We start from the raw sequence: 27,501 nt of genomic DNA on the forward strand, positions 1-27,501 counted from the left end.
GAGATTTATTAAGCAATTATGTATTGTCTGCACTGTATTAGCAGTATATACTCTATATAGAGTATATACTGCTAATACAGTGCAGACAATACATTTACAATTATACTAACATGAATGTATTAAATGATCTGTATGTAGCCCTGTACTATGGATCATTTAACCCATTCATGTTAGCAGAGGATCATTGTAAATGTATTGTTGCAGGCACTCTATATGTACATGTACTATATACTACATATAGAATGCACTGAACAATAGATTTACAATTATCCTCTGCTAATATGAATGGGTTAAATGATCCGTAGTACATTATATGTAGCCCTGTACCCCCTTTTCCACTTACAGAGCTAGGTTATTGTTTTTCTTTTAAATAAATATTCATGTAATTTTATTGGTATCTATCTACCATTAGCTGCCTCATTTCCCACCCTCGGCTTATATTCGAGTCAATACTTTTTCCCAGTTTTTTGTGGTAAAATTAGGTACCTCGGCTTATATTCGGGACGGCTTATATTCGGGACGGCTTATACTCGAGTATATACGGTAATCCCAGTCTTCTGCCATTACTTCAAATTTACAACAGTCTACTTCGGTCCTCATTGATGTTGACCATACTGAACTACGCTACATCTGGAGGATCTGCCTACTGTCTCCAACCTTGGATCTTCATGAGCTCCAACAGCTGCAAAGACCCTTCCATTGAACCTGATCTTTTATGTATTCCTCTATGTAGATTGGAAGCACCCCAAATGGTCCTGGATTTGTTGTCTTTTACCCACTGTGGATATCTCTGTGACTCACTATAACCGGGAAACCACTAGGCCAGTAGAGGGTTATCTTTCTTTTAAGGATTCCACCGAGTAACCACTAAAACCCGGTTCTTGCTGGGGAGCCTTGGCTTTTGTTCAATTCTTGCCATGACCTTAGTCTATTAAACTGGTGGAATGGGTTAAATCCCTCAAGAAATCTCTCTGCTGTGGTGGTGGTCCCCTTCCTGATTGACCTTGTGGAGCAGATGTCTGGAACCCTATGCTTCAGTTGTGAAGGCTTGCTGGAAGCATCTAAGATTGTGTCTTGTGTAGGTCTGTTGCCCATTCAGATGTGCAGAGCACTCTGGTTAAGGTGCTGGAAGGCAAAAGTATCTGGGGAGCGTCAGACTCGCTTTTCTCTATCTGGTTTGGACACACCCTTGACATTAAGGATATCACTGGAAGCCAGTGCATTTACCTACCTCAGCATGAGAAGTCCAAAGAAAGGTTGGCTCAGTAGGAAATCTAACATCCATCCCCTGCCTACTCTTGTTGAGTGCTTCCAATGGACCTCATCTCTTTGGCCATGTTGACTGTGTTGGATTAAATCCTTGGTTTACTCAGGAGCTACTGTTGAACATTTTGAAGTTTCTTCTGACCCTGATAATCCTGGGGTCTCATCTTGGCAAGGTGGTTGTGTGGTCTTAGTCTTTGAGTATTGAGTTCTTGTTCTTGAGTCCTATGGTATCGGGTGAGTTGAGGCTTATGGCCTTTCTACTTAGGTGCGCTTGGTTTCCTTCTTCCAGGACATTGTTATAAGATCCGCTGGCCAGTACCTGGTTTTCATAAGCAAACGCATCAGCTCATTGTGTGTTTTTTCCCTGTGCAGAATTTGTCATTTCAGCCTTATGGTTGGGTCAACTTGACCAGCTTCATGCTTTAGTCTATTTGTTGCTCTCCCCTCGTCTCTGGATTTGTGACCATTATTCTTTGTTTTTGAGCATCAGGCTTGGTTCTCCATCTTCTCCCCCTTGTTTAGGCTGGTTCCCCTCACCAGTCAGTGGGTTTAGCCTCATCCACTGTTGGCTTTGTGCGTTGATCCCTCAGGAGGAGCTTGAGCTGCAATTGGTTTTGGTTTATGTTGAGCCTGTTAGTGGTTATTTGCAGTTTGCCCACCTCTCATTGGGCTTCTTTTGGACATCCCGACAGTAATGTCTTCCTGTGTCCCTGAATGGATATGAAAGGATATAGGATTTTTGTGCTAGCCAAAAAATCATTTTTTTGGCATTCACATGTCTCTGTGCTTATGATCATGATCTTAGTACTACTTGCAACAAACTGAGGCATTTATACAAAATATTCAGAATCTCGCCAGAAACAAGGACACCACACCCCTAATTGTAAATATACACCAAGCAAAACTAAATGGGGCTTTTAAGGTGTCATCTAAAGAATGCAGAGGGACATAACTAAACATATAATAACACATGGGTCCCATGTAGTATACTTTATTAGAATAACAGCTACTTTTATTTAAAAATTACATATCGGACATACAAGTGAAAACAACATATCCACTCCTCTTAAAAACCAATAACGGTTCTCCTTCATGGCAATAGTAGGTGCACCACGACATGGAACCCATACAGATACATAATGTATGAACTCAATACACTGTTTTGACATCAGTTTCCTTATGGGAATATACTTTAACAATTTCAGAAAAAATCATATTCATCATTAAATCATACGCATTTCTGTAGTGGGTCCAGCCTTTACGCGTTTTGCCAAAGCGTCATCAGGGAGTTTGGAGGCAGCCTATGATATTCACATGGACATGATGATAAATACACCAATGACTACATATTCAATAAACTCCACTGACTAGACACCTAAGGTTTACATAATCAGTCACAATACAAGGTAAATACATAAATACCATTTTTGAGGTTTTATTGGTGAGTAGATCCACATTCAGGGAGCCTCCCTCATCAACAAGAAACCGAGAGGATGGAGAAAATGTAAGGGTGGCGAGGCAGGGTGCCTGTCCTCGGGTACATATAAACATTGCAGTACAATCTAAGATTCTACCATGTACATTCATGCTTCTATAAGGTCTCAAACCCAACAAACAAGTTTTCTCTCTAACACTTAATGGGCCAATTAAATAGACTTCATTGTACCCAAGTGCCTCTGAATTGGAGGTTTCCTGCCCGAGCACTGGGCCCTCCCCCCCGGACTCCTCCTTTCAATGGCACTGCGCCGTAAACCTATCAGCGCCGTCCCAATTTCACGTCGACAATAAAGAGCCCAAGGAAACCAGCAAAAACATTGCCCCTCCCCGATCCACCGAAGGGGAGGCGATGTCTAGGTGCCGACCATCCCCAAAGGATGTAATAAGGGGACAGGCCTGATTATTCCCAGTCACGGGTTAGAGAGACAACTCTCAGGCATGTGGATAACCACCATACACCTCCACAAATGTCACCACTCAACACAGACAGAGCAGGAATTCGACAACCATATTACATTATATTCAAGAAACAACAAAGTCATGATCCCCAATATTTCATCCTAAATGCAGTCAGAAATGGCACAAATAAAAACCCCAAACGCAATTAGTGAGCGTTAGTGTTGTGTGTAAAGTGTATATATAAATGTGCAATAGGTATCCATTTGTATAACAGATGAAATGTCATGTGGATAAACTTGCTATATAGTGGCAGTATACAGTATTTTTCGCTCCATAAGAGGCACCTGACCATAAGAGGCACCTAGGTTTAGAGGAAAAAAACAAGAAAAAGTGAAAAAGATCAAGTGAAACAACTTTATTTACCGCCTCCACAATGCTGCTGCCCGTGTTGCCTGTGTCTAACTTGGGCATATTGAGACTCCTCCCTTTCCCTGTCATGTGGCATGACACAGGAAGGTGAGATGCCGGTCAGACACAGAAGTTAGACAGCGGCAGCACGGGCAGCGGCATTATGGAAGAGGTAAACTTCGCTGGCTCGAGTGAGTACACTGTCACCCTCCCCGCCTCAGCTCTCTCTCACACACACACACATCACCCTGCGGGAGCCGCTGGACGCGTGTGGTATGACAGCTGAGGCGGCAGGGCTGCTGGCGCAGAAGATTGTCGAGACCTAGGGGGAATATTCGCTCCATAAGACGCAGATACATTTTTGCCCGCCTTTTGGGGGGAAAAAGTGCGTCACATGGAGCGAAAAATACGGTAAATCTTCACAATCACTGATCCCCCACCGCCACCAAAATGAAAGAAATAGTGCAAGCTGGTTACTGTCTTTGTCATATGCAAATAGAAATGTCTTCTTAAAGCATGTTACTTACAGCTATGTTCTTGTCCTTCTGCAGACTCTGCTTTCCGTTCCAGATGTTGTAAGCCAAAGTGATACACTGAGTCAGTTGCGGGAGTTCCTGAGCTAGAATATCCTCCGATTTCTGATGCTACAAGAAAAATGATCTGAAGCTGCACCTTTTATTGTGTTAAACATATTAAAACAAAAACATGTACATTTGTGTATATATATAGGGAAATGTTTGTATAGTTGTGTTCTAAATAATAAATATATGACCTATGTTGCTTTAGCTTGCTTTTTTATGACTTAAAATAAAACATATTTTGTGTATACTTATTGTATATTGCTGCCAAGCTGAGGAAAAAACCATTGTTACAGAGCCTCCCCATAGGCATTAGGAGAGCTGACTCTAGACGACATGAAACAAATCTCTCCCCATCGCTATTTGGAAGTGTACGTGTGATGCTCCCAGACACACACCTCTCCCTGTAAATCTGCAGCAGTTAGGAGGCTGCACTACTAGAATAGGTATATGCCGGTGAATAAAATCATTGCAAATTGTTTATTTAGCGTTGGTGTTATGCAGGTGAACACAATTCTGGGAGCTTTTTTGTGGTATTGGATAAAAAGAAATTTAGGAAAGCGACCATGTTAAGGGTTTTTAATGATTTAGTTGAAAAAGAACTCCAGACATTAAAAATGAACCCTTGCAGTGGGTCTCCACTAGGGATGTTCAGATACCAGTGCAGATACTTGCCATTTTACAACCCCTTGGTGGCTCAATTCCTGAGGGCAGTGTTCCAGAAGAAGAACTCCGTTTTGCAAATGGGATTTACCTATAGTACTCTATTTCATGGGGGCAACTTCTGAAACTGCAATCATGTCGTCTTTGGCTATATTCACTAAAGAGCATCTTTCTGGTTGCAATAGCTTCAGCTTCTAGCATCTGAGCTTCATGCCATTGGTTGTAAGGTGCCCTATGTGATCTTCCACCAAGATTGGATAGAGCTAGATCTTTGCCAGTGCCAGTAGAGATGACTGCTCACTCCACACGCAGTATTTCAACTACCTCAAATTAAATGACTAAAGTTACTTATATTATTAAAGTGTCCTACCCTTGTTTGGCAAATGTGATGCCAGGAAACTGGAAAATTCATGTCCGAATACTTACTGTAATTTCCTTTCCTGACTTATCTCCATGGCGTCACGCAGCACCCAGCCTTGAAGTTGAGGAGTATCTAGTTATGGAATGCTGTCTGTGGGAGGACTGTTCCATTTTCTGGTATATGGTCCCAATTTAATGGGAGATGGGGGTAAACCGGTTAGTGTGATGTCATAGGGAAAAATACGGAAAGGAAAATTATGGTAAGATTTCCGACATGAATTTTCTGTTTTTTCTCCACAGCCAGACCTCCCAAGCTTGGCTCCTAGTCGCTCGAAGTCTGCAACATCCTCAGACTTTCCTCAGAAAGAAGGTGTGTCCCCACTTACCAAAATGGGGGGAATGTTGACTCTTATGGACATCTTGTATCTCAAATGCCTGGGTATGCGAGGTGGGCTCCAAGTTGGGGTTTCAATCCCAGCCCCCTCCTTGGATTCTCACCTACAACCTTCCTGTATCACTGCACAAATTAGTTTTTCAATCAAGCCTCTTGGGTCTTTTCGACCAAAGTGTCGTTGCCCCAGTTCCCGTGGCAGAGCAGTTTCAAGGATTTTACTTCAGTTCCCAAACCCAAAGGGGGCGTTGGCTCAATCTTGGTTCTTAAAGCTCCGAATGTCTTCATTCCCAGAAATTCTGTATGGAGTTTCCCAGGTCTATCATTGCCGCCCTTTACCAGGGAGACTTTCAAGCCTTAGTGGGCATTAAAGACACCTGCCTACATGTTTCCAATGCATCATTAAGTAGGAGGAAACCCACACAAGCACAGGAAGAACTTACAGATAATGTCCTACCTTGGATTTGAATTAGGGACCCTCAGCGATGGAAAGCAGAAGTGCTAACCACTGAGCCACTGCCAGCAGTTACCGGCTCCACGAGCAGGGGTTGCATGCATACACAAATGGTGTTTTCTACAGTAACAATTCATATTTGCAGTATGGTGAATGTTGGCAGAGCTGGATAGAGTAAGCACATGCTTGTAGGAATTAATGATAAGTTACTGATGCAACATTGGCCTATTTTATAAATACAAGAAATGTTAATGAGACTTGTATTGTCCATTGTAGAATGGGAAAGCCAGATGTTGGGCAAGATGTTGTCAGACATATAATTGATTTTATCTTTTTAATGGATCTGATGGCGCTAATTAATCATTTGCTGCTTCATAATTATGCTCAATAGGACCGAATACCCACAATAAATCCTAATACCCTTCCGATTGGGTATAAGGACTACTTCATCTCTTATTAAAGTAAATGACATGCCATTACATTAACCTAGAAAAACAATTAGGCCTTAAATGATGAAACTATTTAGAAATAAGTAAAACATACAGACAAACTACATACCATATCTACAGGTGAAACTCGAATAATTAGAATATCGTGCAAAGTTCATTTATTTCACTAATGCAACTTAAAAGGTGAAACTAATATATGAGATAGACTCATTACATGCAAAGCAAGATAGTTCAAGCCGTGATTTGTCATAATTGTGATGATTATGGCTTACAGCTCATGAAAACCCCAAATCCACAATCTCAGAAAAGTAGATTATTACATGCAATCAATAAAACAAGGATTGTACATAGAACAATATCGGACCTCTGAAAAGTACAAGCATGCATATGTACTCAGTACTTGGTTTGGGCCCCTTTTGCAGCACTTACTGCAATTACTTTTGCACGATAAGTTAATCGAGTTTCACCTGTCTATCTACTATGCTCTAGTGCCAGATGTTACGGCAAAACAGCTATAGGTTTTCCCATAACACATGAACATTTTAATCCAGGTTCAAGATATTGCTGTAGATTATATGGTATACTGGAGATGTTCACTAAATCATTACCAGCAGTATTCTGGTAGATGAAGAGTTAGGCCAGCTATTCAGGTCTGAAGGTGACCTCACTTGTCTTTGTCAGTGGAGGAGGAGGATGAGGATACACACCGCATCCATTTGATGGCTGCCTGAAAGGATTTTCAAGGTTCTGCAAATGACTCCACTGAGGCCTTTCACTGAGCTATTAATGGCCTGGGCCTTTTATGTCAGTGATGCAATGTGAAATACAGTATACAAAATCTCAAATATAGAATTTTTGTTTTTAATTGAATGGAATGAATAGTACACACAGTGATCAATTGTCTAAATAAAGTGCTGTTTGTAGAAGAATTACCCCTTTAAGGTTACAATACCCCAGTACAGTGTTGCCCAAAGTGTAAAATGTGGTACTTCATTACCCACTTAATGTGGGTGAAGCACTCCAAGGCTCAATCCTGTGTAGATCTGCCACATGGTAAAATATATATCCTCTTAAGGGCCTCTTTACACCACACTGCATGTGGTAATGCATGTTGATGTGAATGGCACCCCAATGCACCAGTGTGCAGCACAATGTACAATGTCATGTTTTGTGTTGCAAAAAAAGCAGCCCGCTCCAGTTTTGCATTTGCCGGCTTTCATCTAGTTCATTTTGAAAGGGTTGTTTAAAGCAACATGGGTCAAGTCAATGTGTGAGTTGGGGTGTGGATAGGGAGAGACTAGTACAGGGGTAGGCAAACTCTGGCCCTCCAGCTGTAGTGCAACTGCAAATTCCATTAGGCATTGCAAGGCTCTGACAGCCACAGGCATGATGGGATTTGTTGTTTCACCACAGCTGGAAGGTCAGAGTTTGCCTACCCCTGTACTAGTGGGATCATGGTGGAAAAAACTGTTTATGTTGAAGAAACCCACTTCCTAACAGGGTGCTGGTAGTGGAACCCGGGAGGACACTCCAAAGGTTGACAGTCTGAGTGATACACTGAGCAAAGTTTGGAAACCTCTGGCCCAGTGGTCCAATGCACAATACAGACCAACTGACGCAATGATGTTAGCAAATATACCAATGTGATGTCATTAAATGTTCGCTCAGTCAGTGTGAAAGTTCCTTGGGACAGGCTACTCCTGTGTATGAATGCTATGTGTTTTTATTTTGCTTCTGAATGTTTATCATTGTGTGATCCTGGCACCAGACGCTATTTTAATATCACAGGTGAAGCAGGAATATAACACATCAAAAATCTATCCATACCTATAGATTTAATGTGTATGTCCTAAGGTGATCTGTTGGATTAATCCCTGCTTGTCCATTGCCAGAAAGACCAGAAAACATATCTGCTGGATAAAATGAATGGATGACCATTACGTAATGCTTGTAGGCCTATGGCGAGGGGTGGGAGCTTTCCCTTTTTTCTCTCCGTCTTTCTATCTCTTTTCTCAATTATTTTTCCCTCTCCTATCCTCACTCTTCCTGCCTTCTTTCCTGTTTCTACTTCTTAGCTACATTTCCTTTGCCTTCCTGTCTTCTCTTCCGGTCACTTTACCCCCCTTCCCTTTTTCCTTCCTTTTTGGTTCTACTATCTCTTCTTCGGTGGATTTATCTAGAGGTGATTGCTCACTACTGAAGTCAGCGACACGATTTCCCCACATGGGTCTCTATATCTGGTGTTGGTTTGCTTTGTTTGGGATCTCCTTGACCTTCAACTTTCTTAATTGTAATATGTTGAATTTGTGTTTCACTCTGGAAATTCCACATACTACTTACCTTGAGATGTCTTGAAGCTCATTATTCCTGTTTTGCTTTGTATTTCCCTTTTTTGTCTCAAGGGGGGTGCGGCCTGCACCTGGTGACCGCATCAGAGGGGGTGACACCTATATGACTGACAGTAATTTTGGTGTCACCCCCTTTGAAAAGTTGGCCACTCTGTTATGGACTTAAAGCCGGACAGCTGCACGAGAGAGGAGGGGATACCTGTGAAAAGTCTGGCACTCGGTCATGGACCGAAAGCCTGACAGTTGTAGGGGAGAGGAGGGGACTCAGCAACTTACCTTATCCCACCGGGTGAACATTCCGTCCTCTCTCTGCTGGCGTCCATCATCAAGATGGCTGCCGGCAGGTAATAGTGCATGACATCATCACATGCATGTGCGATGATGTAACAGCGGGGTGTCACATGGTGGCTGCTCCAGGTGACACCACGCATCGGGATGCCCCTGCCTTATCCTGCTAGATAAACAACGTATAATCACAAAGATGGCCACCGGCAGTGAAGTGCACGTAACATCATTGCGCACATGTGTAATAAAGTCACGTGCATACATACAATGACGTGCGCACGGTGACACCCGGCAGCTGATCATGCATGGCCCTATCAAAGTACTGATACCTTCAAGGGCTGAAATAAAGGCAAATTATACCCAAAAAAATTTGCACAATTATCATTCTAAACAAGTCAAAAATACCAATAAAAACTACAATGTCAGTTTTCTACTGCTACCAATCTTTATCTTTATACTCCTTGCTGTGAGGTTGCTGCATCCAGAAAGGAAAAAAAAAAAAAGTTCAACATAATGTTATTGACAAAAAAAAAAATCAATTAACTGGCCGGTGAGGACTCTGACAGCTGAATTATTGATGCAGCTCATTATATTTAGAAGGCTTGGCTTTCATCATGAGGACCAAGAAACAACGCAGCAAGGTAAAGGGCGTGGCCACCGGTGACAGCAGTGACGTCACGAACTCCTGGGAGACGACTGAATCAGCAGGGAGGGGAGGGGCCAGGACCGGGTATTAGAACTCCCTAGTCACGTAGCTCTGCAGCAGAATCAGTTCGCACAGAGCATATCGGAGAGTCTGGTGAAGCTGATCGTACAGGTGAGTGCGAGCCCCGCTCATCAGGTGTGTGAGAGCTGGAGGATGTGCTTCTACCATCTTATCGATATTTTATCATACCTCTGTTGCTGATCAGCACTTATTACCTTGATCAGTGGTCTATGTGCATTTACAGCTACATAAAGTTATGCGATGTCTTCTGCAGCTCATCTGTTAGATGGATGAGAAAGCTGCAAAGATGGCTGCTGCACATCCTCTGTATGAATACTGCAGTGAGGGAGTGTACATGTAGAGATGAGGATCACTGTGTGATGCCTCTAGTACATGGAAAGAAGAGCAATCTGCTCCATTGGAAGCTCATCTGTAATGACACACGCAGTGCAAAGCTGGGTTTTGTAACGGGAAAGCAATTATTATTTTATTGTTTCTGCTGCATGAAAGCCAAAATTCCGCAGGCATGGCTGCAATGCTCCTTATTTCATAGACGTCACTTTACCAAACGGTGATGGTGTACTGGTATTAAAGAATCAGAAGTAGGCCATTCGACAGGTTTATGTTACATTCTTGCTGACCATGTTTTTTCTTCCTCCCTCCTTCCATTATGCCTGCAGTTCTATTTATCACATCAGCCTCAGCAAGGAGAGACATCGATTTCCCATCTGGTGTTAATTGCATTTCATTAACTCTTTGAAATCTTCCCTTTTTAATGTTGCTGCAGATTCTATTATTTCATTACTTTGGCACTAAATAATTAGATGTGTTTTTTTTTTTTTTTTTGTATAATCTTTATTTTGCAGTTTTCAAATTAGTTTATTTCACAAAGGAACATGTAACGGACATAAATGGGTCAAACGTAGACCCTGATAAATAATACGACATACGTAACCACATAATAAACGGGCGCCCAGCTACATCCTACAGGCTCTGCTCACTGTTTTTTATTATAGTCTTCTGGTTGTTATATTGATCTTGAATATTGTCAGAGTATATCTGATAAAACCACTTTGCATCTGCCACTGTTTTAGCGTTCACATAATCAGTGTGATCGCCCCCCTCTCCCCCAGACCTTAATAATTGGAGTGGTAAAGGATGACATGAATCAGACCTTTTCATTGATCTTAAAATGCATTTCTAGTGTCTCATAGACTACCCATGGTACCAGGAGAGGATACATCATAGGTATTGTCCATCATGACCTGTGTAGAACACAAATGTGGATGTTTGCATTAAATGGGCCTAATTATTTACAGAGTCAGTCCACCCAAAACTGCTATTGGGTTATAAGTAGATCCTGATGGGATGAGACAACCCCTGGCTTCTTGTATGGCTTTAAATAAATAATACTAGCAAGATCTCCAAGCCATAATTCTGACATCCTGTGAATTCTGGGTATCCTACTCGCCTTTGTGTATTTTGGAATCTCCTATTTCATTTAATTTACTTTTATATTATGGAAATAATTCAACAGGGAGAGTGTGGACCCCTCATAATGTCCACAGTAGGAGAGGAGCTCAAGTGCAGGGATCTCATTAAGGAGCCACTTACAGATACAGTGAGGAAAATAAATAATGATTTGATCCCCTGCAGATTTTGTAAGTTTGCCCGCTTACAAAGAAATTAAAGGTCTATAATTTTTATCATAGGTGTATTTTAAATGATAGAGACAGACTATCAACCAAAAACACACGTGATACAAATGTTATAAATGGAGTTGCAGTTCAGTTAGTAAAATAAGTATTTGATCCCCTACCAACCAACAATAATTCTGGCTCCCACAGACTGGCTATGTGGTACACAGATTAGTCCTGTCAATTTAAGAAGGTGCTCCTAACGACAACTCATTGGGTATATAAAAGACACCTGTCCACAGAATCTCTTTCTTCCATTCAAACCTGCCCACCATGGGCAAGACCAAGGAGCTGTCAAAGGACATTAGGGACAAGATTGTAGACCTGCACAAGGCTGGAATGGGCTACAAGGCTATCAACAAGAAGCTTGGTGAGAAGGAAACAACTGTTGGAGCGATTATTCACAAATAGAAGGAATACAAAATACCCATCAATCGCCCTCGGTCTGGAGCTCCATGCAACATTTCGCCTCATAGGGTAAGAATGATCATGAGAAAAGTGAGGGATCAGCCCAGAACTACATGGGAGGAGCTTGTGAATGATCTCAAGGCAGTTGGGACCACAGTCATCAAACAAACCATTGGTAACACAATACACCGCCATGGATTGAGATCTTGCAGCGCCCGCAAGGTCCCCCTCAAGAAGGCGCATGTACAGGCCCGTCTGAAGTTTGCCAATGAACATCTAAATGATTCAGAGAAAGCTTGGGAGAAAGTGCTGTGGTCAGATGAGACCAAAATTGAGCTCTTTGGCATTAACTTGACTCGCCATGTTTGGAGGAAGAAAAATGCTGACTATGACCCTAAGAACATCATCACTACAGTCAAGCACAGAGGTGGAAACATTATGCTTTGGGGCTGTTTCTCTGCCAAAGGTACAGGCCATGTATTGTAAAATCTTGGATGAGAACCTCCTTCCCTCAGCCAGAGCACTGAAGATGAGTCATGGATGGGTCTTTCAGCATGACAATGACCCAAAACCTACTGCCAAGGCAACAAAGCAGTGGCTCAAGAACAAGCACATGAAGGTCATGGAGCAGCCTTGCCAGTTTTCAGACCTTTAATCCTATAGAAAATGTATGGAGGGAGCTGAAACTCCGAGTTGCCAAGCGACAGCCAAGAATCCTTAAGGATTTAGAGAAGATCTGTAAAGCAGAGTGGACCAAAATCCCTCCTGAGATGTGTGCAAACCTGGTAACCAACTACAAGAAACGTCATACCTCTGTGCTTGCCAACAACGGTTTCTCTACCAAGTACTAAGTCATGTTTTGCTTGGGGGATCAAATACTTATTTTACTCACTGAACTACAACTCAATTTATAACATTTGTATCAAGTGTTTTTTTTTTTCTGGATTTTTGGTTGATATTCTGTCTATCATTTAAAATTACACCTATGATAAAAAATTATAGACCTTTCATTTCTTTGTAAGTGGGCAAACGTACAAAATCGTATATATGAAAACCCCTCATAATGTCCATAGTAGGAGTGGAGCCCCAGGAACTCGACGGCGGGGATCTCATCAAGGAGCCAACTACAGATATATAAAACGGGTGGTCCCACCACCACCACCATTTGTCAAAAACAGCACATTCTGTTTTGGGTGGACTCTTAACAGTATGGTAGACTTTTTAGATGAAGGACACAGTATGGTGTTGGTTGGCTGTGCAGCCTGAGACAGGCCTAATCAACCCCCCCCCCATGTAATGACCTTGAATTGTCCTTTATCAACACCAGCCTAAGGGCCCATTCACACCACATCCAGATTGTTTCCAGACACAAAATGCATCCTAATGTATCCCTGTGCTGTTGCTGGCCTCTGTTCACACCAGCGCAGTCTGTTCCGGACCAGAAAAATACTGCAGGTCCCATTTTGTCTGGAATGCATGAAAACTCATTGAAACACATGCAAATGAACTGGACCGCATCTAAAAGCCAATTTTAAGCTTAAACCGCTCTGCAATATTGCAGTAAAAAATGCAGCAAAATGCAATGCACCATGTTCTAGATCTGGTCCGGAAAATGGTGTGAACCTGGCCTAAGGACCGATCAGAGTGTCTTTGCTGAAGGAACAGAAGGCTGACTTGTTTCTAATAGGGAACAAAGGGAAGTACATTGCTCTTTCTAACCCAGTTGTATTTTAGCTGGCTTCTAGGTGGAAAAAAATCAAGCAGAAATCTCCCTGGCTGCCACGGTCAGACCCTTCCCCTTCCTTATTTCCCAAACTGGCCTGTTCTTAGGGATTCCCTCAGAGTTTGTTTTTTGCAGATTGCTTATTTCCGCTACAAAGCCTTCTTGTTTTGGTTGCCATGGTAGCATGGTATCCGTCAGCAGAGGCTGCCACAATACTCAGATGGTGCCCCTACCCAGAATGCCACAGGGATTCATTATATCAGAGTATGTAACAAGCATCTGTTGAAGAGTGAAGTCTAATACCTATAGAATTTACAGTTTATATTTATGCTAATTGTGTCAAACTGACCACATAAGTGGCATAGGATTGGTTTCTATCCAAGCAGCCCATTTGTTTTACTGGCTGGTGTTTCTAGGAGACTTGGAGGATCCTGTCTGGCATTATCACAAAGAGCTTTGTTGGAAGTTAATCTCTTTACCCATCTCTAAGGCTTCTATCCTTGGACAGCCAAAGGATATTAACTTTGATTAAAGGAAAGTAGTCTCTCAAGGTGTTTGCAGAAACCCAAATGAGATGACAGTTTGGTAACCCCTTAGCTTCAGATGATATTATTGTTATTAATATTACTTTCCCTAACGTTTAATGTCCAAAATTAGTTTAAAAAAAAAAAAATTCTAAAACCATACACAACAAAACATCCACAAGGGGGTATATCACAGTTCTAGCCCAAGGTTGTTGATGTACATACCATGTCATATAATGATGCGTAAAGGGGACAACAGCCTACCCAGAGAATAGGAGCTCCAAGCCAAATAATGATAAGAGTACAGCATCGTAATGGAAGAAATACAATTTTGTATCGCTATAATCTATAGAGGGTTACACTGCTTTCCGAACCATTAGAACAGTCTAATAGGGGGAAGCGAAGAGCACCTGAAGTTATAATACAGGCAACCATTGGTATGATGCGCATTAAAAGCAAGTTTAGCGTGGGCTAGGTAACATAAGACCTACAGGACAAAAGACTAATGTGAGGGGTAAGAGGTGAGACAGAGGTATAAATGGAGGGCGGGGGGGGAGGGAAAGAAGGTAGGCACTTGACAACATTTAGTTGGCCGAATAACTGTATCATTTTGTCATTTAAAAAAATAAATATATATTTCATAAAGTACTATTTTGTCATCGTCCCCCCCACCTTTTTATATAACAGAAGAAAAAAAACAACAAAAGTATTTTGCTTTGATTCTTTTCTCCAGAAAAATTCCAAAATGGCCCACCAATATCCAGCATTGAGTACGGAGCAGAAGAAGGAGTTGTCTGACATTGCTCAGCAGATTGTAGCCGAAGGAAAGGGTATCCTGGCTGCTGATGAGTCTGTGGGTGAGTGATGGGGAGACGGACTAAGTTAAAAGTGGGGCTATTTCTGTGAAATATGTATTAAATGACCTCCTGCAGATTACTGCTGCAGTACATCATTTATTGAGAATGTAGTTCATCTTTAATATTTCCTCTCAAAAAAACATGATCCTTGGTACTTTTATTATGTCCTTTTTGTATGTAGTTTTGTGTAACTTAAATTATGTAGATGTGAGAAGGAGATTGCTAGGTAAACCGGGAAATGCCATAGTAACTGTATATAGTAAAAATTGGATTGCCAATAAACGCATCACATACTGCATTGTTTTAGGACCTTTCACTCTACGATGGGGTAATATAGTTGTAACCACCTATGCAAGTAATGTTGTACTTGCATGAAGTATTAGGGTCAGTGCCCAGTGCCAAATGGTTTTTGTTTGCAATACAAACAGTGCCAGGACGAGTTCCTTCAGCATTCAAGTCCAAAAGATCAAAGTGTGTCCCCCTGGAGGACACTGGCCCTAACATGCACCTAACCTAACACTATGCAGGATTTAGTGGTGACCTTTACCCAGAATGCATATATTTATTTTTTTTAAAGTTCCTATTTGGCATAAAAAGTGATCCTTATCAGAGCGATTTTCTTTTAGTTGGCATTTTATGTACCACAACCTGTCAAAACTGATATTAACATTGTGTTTGCCTCTGCTATCGAAGACCATTCTAAGTGGTGACTTTTATCGAAATGTCTTCTCTTAGGAAGTATGGCCAAGCGTTTTAGCGGCATTGGTGTGGAGAACACCGAGGAGAATAGGCGCCTGTACCGCCAGCTTCTCTTCAAAGGCGATGATCGTATGCAAAATTGTATTGGCGGTGTCATCTTCTTCCATGAGACCATGTACCAGCAGGGGGACTGTGGCACCAACTTTGTCAAAATGATTAAGGATAAAGGCATTCTTGTAGGAATTAAGGTAAGAAGGCGTTTGGAAGTGTACATCTCTCCGCATTGTGTTCAGTACACAAATCAGGAAAAGCCCCCCCGCTTTTTTTTTTTTTTCTTCCCACATGGAAAAAATGGAATGCTATGAACCAGCTGCAGTATAGTCAATGACTTTTACCCATTCTTCAGACACATTCCCTAAGTTTGTTCTTACAGTGACCTGTAGCCATGCTTATAGACATTCAAGTAGTAAATGAGCTTTAAACAAGCTTTTCTTGATCTGAGGATGAATTGCTCCACAGTGCCTGCAGCTACAGTTCACAGCAGATCCACTATAGTCATTGTCTTAGGCAGTTCAGCTCATATTGATTCCTCCTCCTAGAGCAGCATTGGTGAAGAGATGGAGTGTTCGGAACACTCAGTGGGTCCTGGGTTCGTGCTGGCAAGGGAGGAGTTTTTGTTTCCTATTCGCACACCTGTTGGACACCACGGTCTGAACACCACGGAAGCTGCACACGCACAGAGCAATATAAGACGCTTCTATTGGTCTACAAAGGGGTAAACAAAAAAAAACCCCTCCCCTCAACTTTCCACACAGAAAATCTCCCCAAACTCCAGTCACATATGGGGTACCCACCAAGTACCGCAACTCACCCCGCCTCTGACGAGCGCCACACATGGGGTAAAACTCTTTGCACTTTTAAATATAGTTATATGGCAGTTCAGGGCAATATAACAGTCTATTAATATCCCCCACCCCAGCAAGGTAAATGCGCTGATCCACGCCCACCCCTTTGTTGCAGGATTTTGCCCTGGGTAAGCTCCAGTGTGGGAGCTTACCTGTGTGGATGTCCTCACTTGAGCATAGTGACATAGTTACTATACATTCTTAAATTCTGTTTTAATGAAACCGGGTAAATCCCTGTTAAGACTAAGACCGAAGCCTTTTCTATTCGGAGCTCCAGATGGTACATGCACTTTATCGCCATAACATTCAATGCAGAACCTGTATTACTGTATGTGGGGATGGTGAGGGCCTGCCCACAAAGCATCAGAGAGAAGAGGTGGCCAGGGGAGCAAGGAATAAGGCAAGTATTACAGCTTATTCCTCTACCTCTGTATTTTTCTTGAAGACTTTTCACTGGTCATCCGACCAGCTTTCTCAATTCTGAATTGAGAAAGCTAATCGGATGAACAGCGAAACGTCTTCACAAAAGTCCAGTTGCCTTGATTTATTTTTTTACAGATCCACAAATGTACTGGTAATTTATTTGCTTTAATCTCAAACTGGCCACATTGTGATAGACTGTAATCCAATCTAGGGACTGATGTGAGTGATTTAATAATCCTGTAAAATAAACTTTGTTCGTTTTGTGTCACAAAATGACTATCAGTTCATTTACTAATGTGCTGACATTCCATTGCTAAGAATGAGCAGTGCAGCTCTTGTTCTGGGGATGCTGGAATTTCAAGGTCAGGGAAAGTACGGGTGATCTTGGCTCTTCCATTCATTTAGTTCCTATTATTAGAACTTTTAGCAGGAGAGGCCAAGATAACGTGGAGATCTGCTTTATATCCACCCATGCTGGGAATAATGTACATCACAGGCTTGTTCAAAGTGAGTAACTTCACATCCAGTTAGAAGTTCTCCTACTGATCTGGCTTGAGCACACTCAAATACAAAAGGTCAATGTGGGTTATTGTACTTTTTGTATATTATCATGGCCTATTTTATTGAATGGAAATAGAGCCTTGGTACAGCCTGTAATGGTTTCTTATGTGTTGTTTCTGGCAGGTGGATAAAGGGGTTGTTCCCCTCGCTGGTACTGATGGTGAAACCACAACTCAAGGTATGTAATTGGAGTCCAGAAGTTATGCCATTCAGGGGATAACATTTTTAAGGGAACGTATAGGTTAAGTGACGGGAAACAATACCGGCGCCTCCACGTGCAATATCGGCCAGTTGAAATGGTAACGAACACACTAAAGAGGCAGCTCCCACAGGTCAAAGGACCTTCAATCTGAGAGACAAAAATCAAATAGGAGCGCCTCCATAGTGTAAAACTAATTTTAATGATAAAAACGCACAACTGTATTGTACTTAAAAGTCGGTAGTAAAAAGGCATGTAGAAAACAATGGGATGTCAAATCGTCTAGCAGCGGAAGTCTGAAAAGATGTGCAGAACCTGCATAGCCTGAGGAAGGGGGCGGAGGAAGAATGCATCTCGCATCCCCCCCCCCCTTACCATTAATGTCTGCCAAAAGGTCAGTTGCAGGAATTGCTTTGTATTACATTGCATTGTCATAATGTAGCCACTCCTGTGTAAAAATGATACTTGCAGACAGTCTGAATATGTAGGGATTGTACCAATTCTGTTTTACATCCAGCTGCTCCCTACTAAGCCTCCATCCTGTCTGCATCTGAGCACGGACACTTGGACCCACACGGATGTGCAGTTCGGGTGTGCTTATGGCGGCGTACGATCCGCGTCCTCCCATAGGGAAGAACAGGCTGCTGCGTACAATCACACGGAGCACCTGTCCTTCCTGGGAATGGCCCGATACGGTCGTGCACGGATACGTACAGCCCGACTTTACGCTGTGTGAATGAGGGCTTGTTCACACGATTTTCCGGTCCGGATCTGCAGGTGCGGTGTTCTGCATGCAGTGCTTTTTTGATGTGTTTTTACTGCGGTCCGGACGCTGGAATACAGTTGTTTACATAACCAGCATACAGTTAGTCTACATAGATATGTGTAATCACTCACCACCTTGATTCTTCTGGACACTATGTGAATTCAGCATACAGCTCTGATGCTATTTTCTCTGCAGTTTAGATTTTTTTTTTTATGCACATTTTTGAATTGTAGATGACGAGGTTCGTATAGCATTGGTGCACGCTCCATCAATCTGACAAATCTTTCTATGTCCAGGACCATGTTGTTGTTGTTCATGCCTACTGGTTTTCCCTCTACTGCTCCACCACAACCAGGAAGTCCAACGATGATGACATCATGAAAAGTGTAGCAAGAATACTTTTTATTTTTTGCTTAGCTGCGGTGTGGCGCATTTTCGTTGCGTTTTTGACACGGTCGTGCGTGACCGGACAAAATGTGACATGCAGTATATTTTCTGAATGGACTGCGCACGTGAGAACTGTAGCCCATAAAACACATAGGGATGCATTTTTAGTGCAGGAGCGCACTGATCTGGTCAGAACAGATTCCGGACGTCGTGTGAACAAGCCCTTAAAGCTGAACTCCAGGCAAACGGCTAAATACACCTATAAGAGCTGTTTTACCTGTCAAAGGTTTGAGGTTTCTGCCCATCCGTTCCAGAGACTTGAGCGGCATTGCTACACAGTCCTGGCTGGCAGGGAAGGGGGCCTGATCTTTCTCTGCTGCCGTTTCACTTACAGGTCTCATCACCTTCACACTGTTATCGGACATTGTAAAGAGAAGGGGGACACCAATGAGTTCATCTTTGTCACTCTGCACTCTTCTTACACATACTCTTTGCACACCTGATTGTGCTGCTTCTCTCGCCTCCATTTTCTCTCATACAGTAGATAGTTGGCTAATGCCAAGTCAAATTCAAATTCAGGTACTTGCCCTGTTTTCAGTGGAAACATATTTTTTAATTTACCAATGAATAATGCATACAGATCCACACTGATGTATTATGACATGCATATTCATTTGTGTATGTTCCATCTGCCCTTTAGTTTGGCTTTTAAATGTTGCTATATATAAGTCAAAGGGGTTGGTAGTTAACTTCCCATTAGCTTTCACCGGGATGTTTGGCATTTAGGATCAGACTTTGGTGTGAACCTTGCTGTTGATGAAGTGGAGCTGAATTCTGTTTTTTTGTGGTGGGTGATCAGAGGCCTAGCATGCAGTGCCCCCCCCTTGTAGGTGCAGCAGACGGATCCGTTAAGTAAACCCGGTCTTCCATGTTTTTGTTTTTCTAGGTTTGGATGGATTGTCAGAACGTTGTGCTCAATACAAGAAGGATGGTGCTGACTTTGCAAAGTGGAGAAGTGTACTGAAAATTAGTGAGCACACCCCCTCTTCCCTGTCCATCATGGAAAATGCCAATGTCCTTGCTCGCTATGCAAGCATTTGTCAGCAGGTGAATGGTCTATTGTGTACAGCATCACAGAATACAGGATGGTATTGTTAATGACAGAAGGTACCAGTTTAACCTGTCCTAACTGTAGATCTATTTCTTATCCGCTTACAGAATGGTATTGTCCCCATTGTGGAGCCAGAGATTCTTCCTGATGGAGATCATGACCTGAAACGCTGCCAGTATGTCACTGAGAAGGTATGTACACTCTGACCTGCCAGCTGGATTAAACATTGCCAGGGAACTAAATCTGACATTTATTACAATGGATAGACTTCTGTCCTCAATTGTCTGTATGCTTTGATCAAATACTGTGTGTAAAGTAATGACCAAGGCGATCTTTGCAACATGAGGATTCAGTCTGCAGTGTGTATAGGTGCAAAAGCCTGACCTTTTTCATATGTATACCTTTTGCATAATTGACAGTGTCGTGTGTAAAATTAGAGTACGTTAACCTTCAGGGCTACAGTCCTTTTGTCCCTCACATTACATAATGGTTTTCTTTTTTATTGAGGTAAAAACTCCTATGCACACTAAATACATGATGATGATGATGATGATCCTGCCAGTCCTTCTGATAAAGAAGCATTTCCTGTCTGGTTTTTGACGAAGCACAGAAGCAGAGCTAGTGTGGAGTGTTTTGTGTCCCTGCTTCCTCCTTGAGACCTACAGGATGCTGCGCCAACACAGGCGTGTCTATTCCCAAAGTCAGATTGTTACTGATATGCCCCCGCCAGCCCTGCTTGGCTTAAATGCCACAGGTCTCCATGGAGCCAAAGAGCCTCTGTGATGTCAACAGAAGGCACCCAGCTTTGTTTATAGTCATCACACCCCCAGCGCTTGGAGCCTGGGGAAGAAGTGACCACTGCTAAGACTTTACACATACTTTAAATTAGTTCAAAATAAGTGTATAATTTCACAATTGAATCTAAGCTGTACATGTGCTCCCTTTTAGGTTCTAGCTGCTGTCTACAAGGCCCTAAGCGACCATCATGTGTATCTGGAGGGCACACTATTGAAACCAAACATGGTAACTGCTGGTCATGCCTGCCCCAAAAAATACACTTCTGAGGAGATTGCCATGGCAACTGTGACCGCACTTCGCCGCACTGTGCCCCCTGCTGTCCCAGGTAAAATCAAAGCCTTTTATTTATTTTTTTGGTGCCACTGGGGCTTTGTCAATTTAAAGTAGAACTATGGCCTCCCATTAACAAAATGCTGCAGCACTTAATTGTAAGTGCATCTGCCTATGCCATTTTCTTAGTCTTTCTGCAAAGTCACACCTGATGCAGTTTCCTGTGGTGGGGGGACCATGTTGGTGAATTCATAGCCGCATTGTCCCTCTGGCTGCTTGACATACAGTGGAATGTGAAGATGTTTCATGGGGTGCGTTAGCATTGGCAGTGTTGATGCACAAGCCTGTCAATCAGCAGCTGGCCTAACCTAGTCCTGCCCTCTGCTTTCTGGCTTGGCAGAACTGACTTGACTGTGGTGCTGAAACCCTCCCACTGTGAGCTGCATTGTCTGGGAGGGCGTTTTTGAATCCAAAATGAACAAGGATTTGGCTGACTTGAGAGGTTCCCTTTCTCTTCCCACGGACTGGAGGAACGGATGAGGGAAGGGGCGGGTACAGCTGGCTCTGCCTCTAGATAGGCAGAGCCTGCTGTCGTGCAGCTGGGTGGATCTCGACTGTAATGCCGGGATCCTTCCCGGCTGCGGCAGCCTCCCGTATACTGCGGGCTGTAGCTTGCGATATACTGAGCTTTGGGTCACGTGAGGATGCTAGTATATGTCCTCCCGTGACCCTTTTTTAACTTGTAATTGACAAAAGAGCCTGCCTGTACACAGCCTACATAAACTCAAAGCACAAGACCAAGCAAACTTGATTTGAGATGTCGGGACAAATGTAAAACTCAATTTGAATGTAGTAGATGAGGTGGGAGACCAATTCTAAATATAACCTAGAAACTTGACAAGAAAATGTACTGATTACTACAAAATCTAATGCTGTTCATGCGACTTTTACTCTAAAGGTGTCACTTTCCTGTCTGGTGGACAAAGTGAGGAAGAAGCCACTATTAATCTGAATGCAATTAACAACTGTTATCTATCAAGGCCTTGGGCTCTCACTTTCTCCTATGGACGTGCTCTCCAGGCCTCAGCACTGAATGCTTGGCGTGGCAAGAATGCGAATGAGAATGCGGCTACAGAGGCGTTCTTGACGCGTGCAGAGGTAATGTCTTCTGTAGGCCTAAAGTTTCTTCGATGACATTGCACGTAAATGTCAAAAGTTTGGGCTCACACGAGATCCAATATACGGTATTTGTAAAAGTTGGATAAGGTTTTAAAAAATCTTCAGTATACAAAAAAAAAAAGCAAACTTATCCACATTTAAAAAGCTATCAGTCCATCCTTCTAACAAACACTTGTTATTGGGGCCTGACATTCTGTTCTGACTTTATGCTCCACCAACTGCTATCCCTCTATCCAATGTGTGCCCCTTTTGTCCACTAAGGGAGTCTCGGATGGTGTAATGGCAATTGAAGGCATAGCCATGAATTCAGGGAAGTTTTTGGCCCCAGTAACAAGTAAAGCAATATCACAAAGGGGCTCAGAAGAGGTGGTTGAGGTTAATCAATGTATTTGAAGGCACTTGAGTGGTGCTGGGGGAACAGATCTTGCAAGAAAAGGGGTATATACTGACCTTTCACATAGACGGATTTACACACAAAATATATATATATATATAATTTCTCCTATGTTGTATATTATGTAAGTTCTACTTTTCAAATACAAAATAAACCCTCTCCCTCTTTCCCCCCCCCCAGCATGGCAAAGTACTGTATATGCATTAACCTTTTCAGTGATCAGTTGATATGGAACCAGTCCCCTCAGTGATCTGTCTGTGGTATATGTAATCTGCTTCAAGAGTGTGCGCATTGACCCCCTCAGTGACTTGTTTCTAGCATTAAGCCCTAGCTCAGGTGTGCTAACCCCTCAGAGCCCATTCCTCTGCATATGTAATAACCCCCTCAACACCCAGTCCTCAGCCCATGCGTATTCTCTCCTCAGTCCTCTGTTTCCAGGCATATGTATATTAAACTCGGCACCCAGTATTTAGCTCCTGTCGGTTAACATCTCAGCACTTGGTACCATATGTTAGTACTTCAACCTCTCAGCACCAGTTCCTCTGCATATGTGCATTCATTTCTCAGCAGCCAGTCTCCAGCACATATGTAATAACCCCTCTGTGCCTTGTGCATACAAATTAACCCTTCAGCACATGTTCAATCTTTTAGATTCAGTGCACCACACCAAATATCAGTCTCCCCTCAACTGGCTCTGGTCCAATTGTAATCTCCGATCCACAGCCCTATTTTCTTTTTAAAGTGATCCCCAACAAAGCCCTGCACCATTGTCCAATGTCCCCAGCACTGCCTGTACTTTTCTGGACTTCAGTCTCTGCTAATTTAAACTGTCCCATCCCATGTAAACATCCATTGTTCCCAATTCCACTGATACAGTACTCCTATTGCAGTGTCCTCCCGACTACCTTTTTAAAGTCTGCGGTGCTGTTGACTTGATCCCCCTGTACTTCCACTGTCCCAGAATAACTAACCTGTTTTCCAAATGCTGATAACTTCTATTCCTCCCTTGTAAAACCCTGTAAAGAGTCTGGTTCCCATGCTGCTGCTTTTCTCCTCCCCTGGCTTCCACGTATATGGCTATGACCATAATTTGTCATTTCCTCCTTACTATTCTCCTGCACATACTGCCCACTGGTATTCTCGCCTTACTCCTTTTCCCTGCACATACTGCCCACTGTTAAACTCTGCACTCCTCTCCTGCACTACTGCCAGTTGTCATTCCCTCCAGCAGATGCAATCTGCTGTTATTCCCTCCTTCCTACTCTCCTGCACATACTGCCCATTGTTGCTCTCTCCTTACTTCTCTCCTGCACATACTGTCTGCTGTCATACTTCTCTGCGCTCCTTTCCTACATAAACTACCCACTAAGGCAGGGGTCAAAATTTCAAGTCCTGAGTTACTAGCCAGGCCTTAGAGTTACTCGCCACCAGTTGCCCTCCTAACCCCTACCCTGCTCCAGCCTTAACTCCGCCCCCTAAACACACCCTCTTAAATAATCTTATAAATTACACTGTTAGATGTTTTATGCAAAATAAAGTTACAAAAATAAATATTAACACATTTTCGATCCAGAGCTCAGTGAAGAGCTGCGGCTGACAGAACAGAGAGCCCATCAGGAGCAGCTGCTCCCGCGAGTCAGGTACTGACTCAAGCCTGACTGAATTTCCACTCGCCTGCACTGCATTTTCACTCGCCAAATGCGAGCAGGCGTGTGGAAATTTTGAGCCCTGCACTAAGGTGTGTGTGTGTCCCATCATGCTCACTTACTGTACTGCTATGTAGGAGCAGCATTGTCGCCCTAGGCTGTTTTCGCCTGTTTTGTTCACCAAAACAATTTAAATGACATATTTAACAGACCAAAATGGCACAAATGACATTATATAGACATTATTTATATGCTTTAACTGGGATCATGCTTGCATAAATACCAAATATAATTGTGTGTGTATATAATACTATATAATTTCTATTTTCTAGGCAAATGGTCTAGCAGCCTGTGGCAAATATGAGCACAGCAGTGATGGATCTGGGGCGGCTGGCCAGTCCCTGTACGTTGCCAATCATGCCTACTAACCTTGGTGGTCATATGAGCACTGACCTGCAGAACGCCTCCACTCTGCTTCCCTTGTTCTTATAGCAGCATTCACGTGGACATCCCCGCCAGCCAAAGCTTGGAATAACCACAACCATTTGCCTCCCAGCCTCTCCCCGTGATGTTACACTGACAGTATAAGCCTATCTAGGCTTGTGCTGTGGTGGATCTTTAGGGGGTCCAGCTCTTGTCTTGCAGTGTAATGTATTTGGTTGTCTTTAACTATTTTCCTACTAGATCTTTTATTTTTTGAGGTCTCCCTTTTACAGGTCTAAAGAGAGCGAGAGAAATTAAGGTAAAGCCATCAGAAATAGTATCCTATTTTAATAATTTACAAGCGGGTAAGAGTAACCTCTGCTGGACAGGAGAAGGATAGATGTTTATGTAACAGATGACTTTTCACTGATCTAGTATACTGGAAATAATTCCCCTGCACAATTCGGGCACTATTGAACCCTTGGTAGTGTCTTTCTTAGAACAATCGATCCAGTAACACATCCACTCATCCAGGCACTGTTCTGTGAAAGGTCTTGCACTTTGTGGTACATCCATAGATTGCGTGGTTGTGCGCTAACTATAACTCTGGGAAGTAGATCCATCCTTTTATGTGCATTGGATGGTGTTCAACTACAGAAACCCTTAACACTAAAGGATAACTTACTGCTGTGTATATTGTGAAATAGTGTTGTTGTCTTTATCTGTCTGCAACTGATGTACCAAATAGATAAAAAAATAAAATAAACTAGTGAAAGGAAATGCAGTTTGTCTTTGTTTCTTTTAAATAAGCCATAAAATGTACCGGCATTTCTCCACCACATCCTGTTGGCTTAATTTGGCGACTTTATGATTTGTAATGGGAGACTAAACCATAGACCCGTTGGACTCCACTGGCTCTGTGCTACAGAGGAATTGCAAAAGTACAACTTTTTAAATTCATCTTTCTGCTTATATTCTGCAGTCTCTACCTGCACTTCCCCTTGACTATATTGCAAGGGGAAATGGGGGAATAAACAAACAAAAAATATACATGTGCTACAGTTTATAAAGTGCATAAAGCAACTTGGTTAAACCAAATCCTATAACAATATCCAACGTCTCTTCCATCAGACTCCTCCCAAAATAAAGTGCATATATCTATTTAAAAGTATTAAAGTGCAAAAGCCTGCTAATGACATCACTGGACCAAAAAAAAGAGTATGCTATGAAAACAAATTTGTGGCTTTATACCAGTTCCTGGGGTCCCTAAGGCACTGGTGACATACTGTAGCCCTGGCCTCACGGGTACCTCTTGGGAAGGCCACGTCACCAGTGCCTTCCAGGGATAACGCGCCAGATTTTGCACATGTATGAGTTCTGAGACTGCCCCAAATCTTGCATGGTGCATGCGCTGTACATGGTAGGGTGGCTTGTTATTGATTGCATATTTACTAACAGGCTGTTGCAAATCACGTACAGCGCATGCACCCTATGAGATCTGGCATCACCTGATGTGCATACGCAACATGGATCTGGCGCATGTGCCTTACATGAACCTTCATGGTGAATAACATGCTGCCCCCAATTGCATATGGCACATGTGCCAGATCACCTGTGGTGCATGCATGGCTTGTTATCTTCAATCACCAGTAACTTCAAGAAAAATCTTGCGTATGTGCTAGGAGACCTGGTGTGGATTTATTATCCTCAATCACGTAAAGTGTGTATAATATATATGTTCCTATTTGGGAAGTTTTGTTTTCCTAAATAAAAATCTATATCTTGAGCAGTTTATGGGGGGGGGGTTCCACTTTAAATCATATTGACCACGCAATAAAAAAAAAAAATGTGAATATTAAACTACGTTATTGTTGGAACTCTTTTATGTGAAAGCTGAACTCCAGCCTCGCCTTGCACAGTTGGACAGGATCCTCTCCTGAACTAAAATTGATTTCACTGTACACGCTGAGCTCCAGACTGACATCCACCCAACAAGGTATTTTGACATGTGGAGGAGGGGGGCGGATCCAGAGAAGCCAGGATGGGCTTGGACGTCTGGTGTCTCACCTATGGAATTTGGTGCTAGATCTGCTGACCACCAAGAATCTTTAATACAGTGTTCCTGCAATCCAAATTAAAGGTGCTGGGATGTACAAATTAAAGGTGCTGGGAAGTAGTGAGTCTGGAGCTCTGTATTTCCACATCCCACAAACTGGCTAAGGACTGATCCCTGTCTCTGAAGTCCCCCACATGGTCCTAGAGGTCAGGGGGATGCTACATTAGAATTCTGAAAATACTAGGGATGCACCGAAATTTCGGCCACAAGCATTTCAGCTGACAATGGTCCAATGATCTGGCACCCTGCCGGGAGAAAAGACGCTGTCAAGAGCAGCAAGAGTCAGCAAGGAGGAGCAGAGCTGTGGGAGGAGCAGAACAGTTCAGGATGGAGAACTGGGAGGATCAGCAAATATGTGAACAATTTGCTGATCCTTCCATGTATTGCTTCAATAACTGAGGATATAGTATTTAGTTACTGTGTCCCCAATTATGAATTAACAGGAAGTGCTCTACATCCCTTCCTGTTCATTCATGATTTTGGAGAGTTTATGAATTGACAGGAGCACTCGGTATAGAGACTTCCTGTTCATTCCTAACGGGGGCTGCAGGAAAAGAGATTGTGGACTCTGTGTCCTCAATCTCTGTTTCTATTTCAAAAGGGAAATATCA

At 42.7% G+C, this 27,501-nt stretch overlaps 2 protein-coding genes across 2 annotated transcripts in view; both read left to right on the forward strand.

Moving 5' to 3' along the window:
• Positions 1–4,193, forward strand: part of SPAG5 (sperm associated antigen 5) — a 49,162-nt gene extending 44,969 nt beyond the window's left edge. The window contains exon 21 of the mRNA XM_018554991.1: positions 4,122–4,193. Coding sequence (XP_018410493.1) covers positions 4,122–4,193 — 72 coding nt within the window. The remainder of the gene's footprint in view (positions 1–4,121) is intronic.
• Positions 4,194–14,884: 10,691 nt separating this feature from the next.
• ALDOC (aldolase, fructose-bisphosphate C) lies at positions 14,885–25,523 on the forward strand. The gene is made up of 8 exons (XM_018555029.1): positions 14,885–15,013; positions 15,749–15,960; positions 17,725–17,779; positions 19,900–20,060; positions 20,172–20,255; positions 21,013–21,187; positions 22,091–22,290; positions 24,684–25,523. The coding sequence occupies exons 1-8, from the start codon at positions 14,902–14,904 to the stop codon at positions 24,777–24,779; spliced, it is 1,095 nt and encodes a 364-aa protein (XP_018410531.1). The 5' UTR covers positions 14,885–14,901; the 3' UTR covers positions 24,780–25,523.
• Positions 25,524–27,501: the final 1,978 nt, after the last annotated feature.

Source organism: Nanorana parkeri, unplaced genomic scaffold (assembly GCF_000935625.1).
Source record: "Nanorana parkeri isolate BGI_ZX_2015 unplaced genomic scaffold, ASM93562v1 scaffold181, whole genome shotgun sequence".
Classification (NCBI taxonomy): Eukaryota; Metazoa; Chordata; class Amphibia; order Anura; family Dicroglossidae; genus Nanorana; species Nanorana parkeri.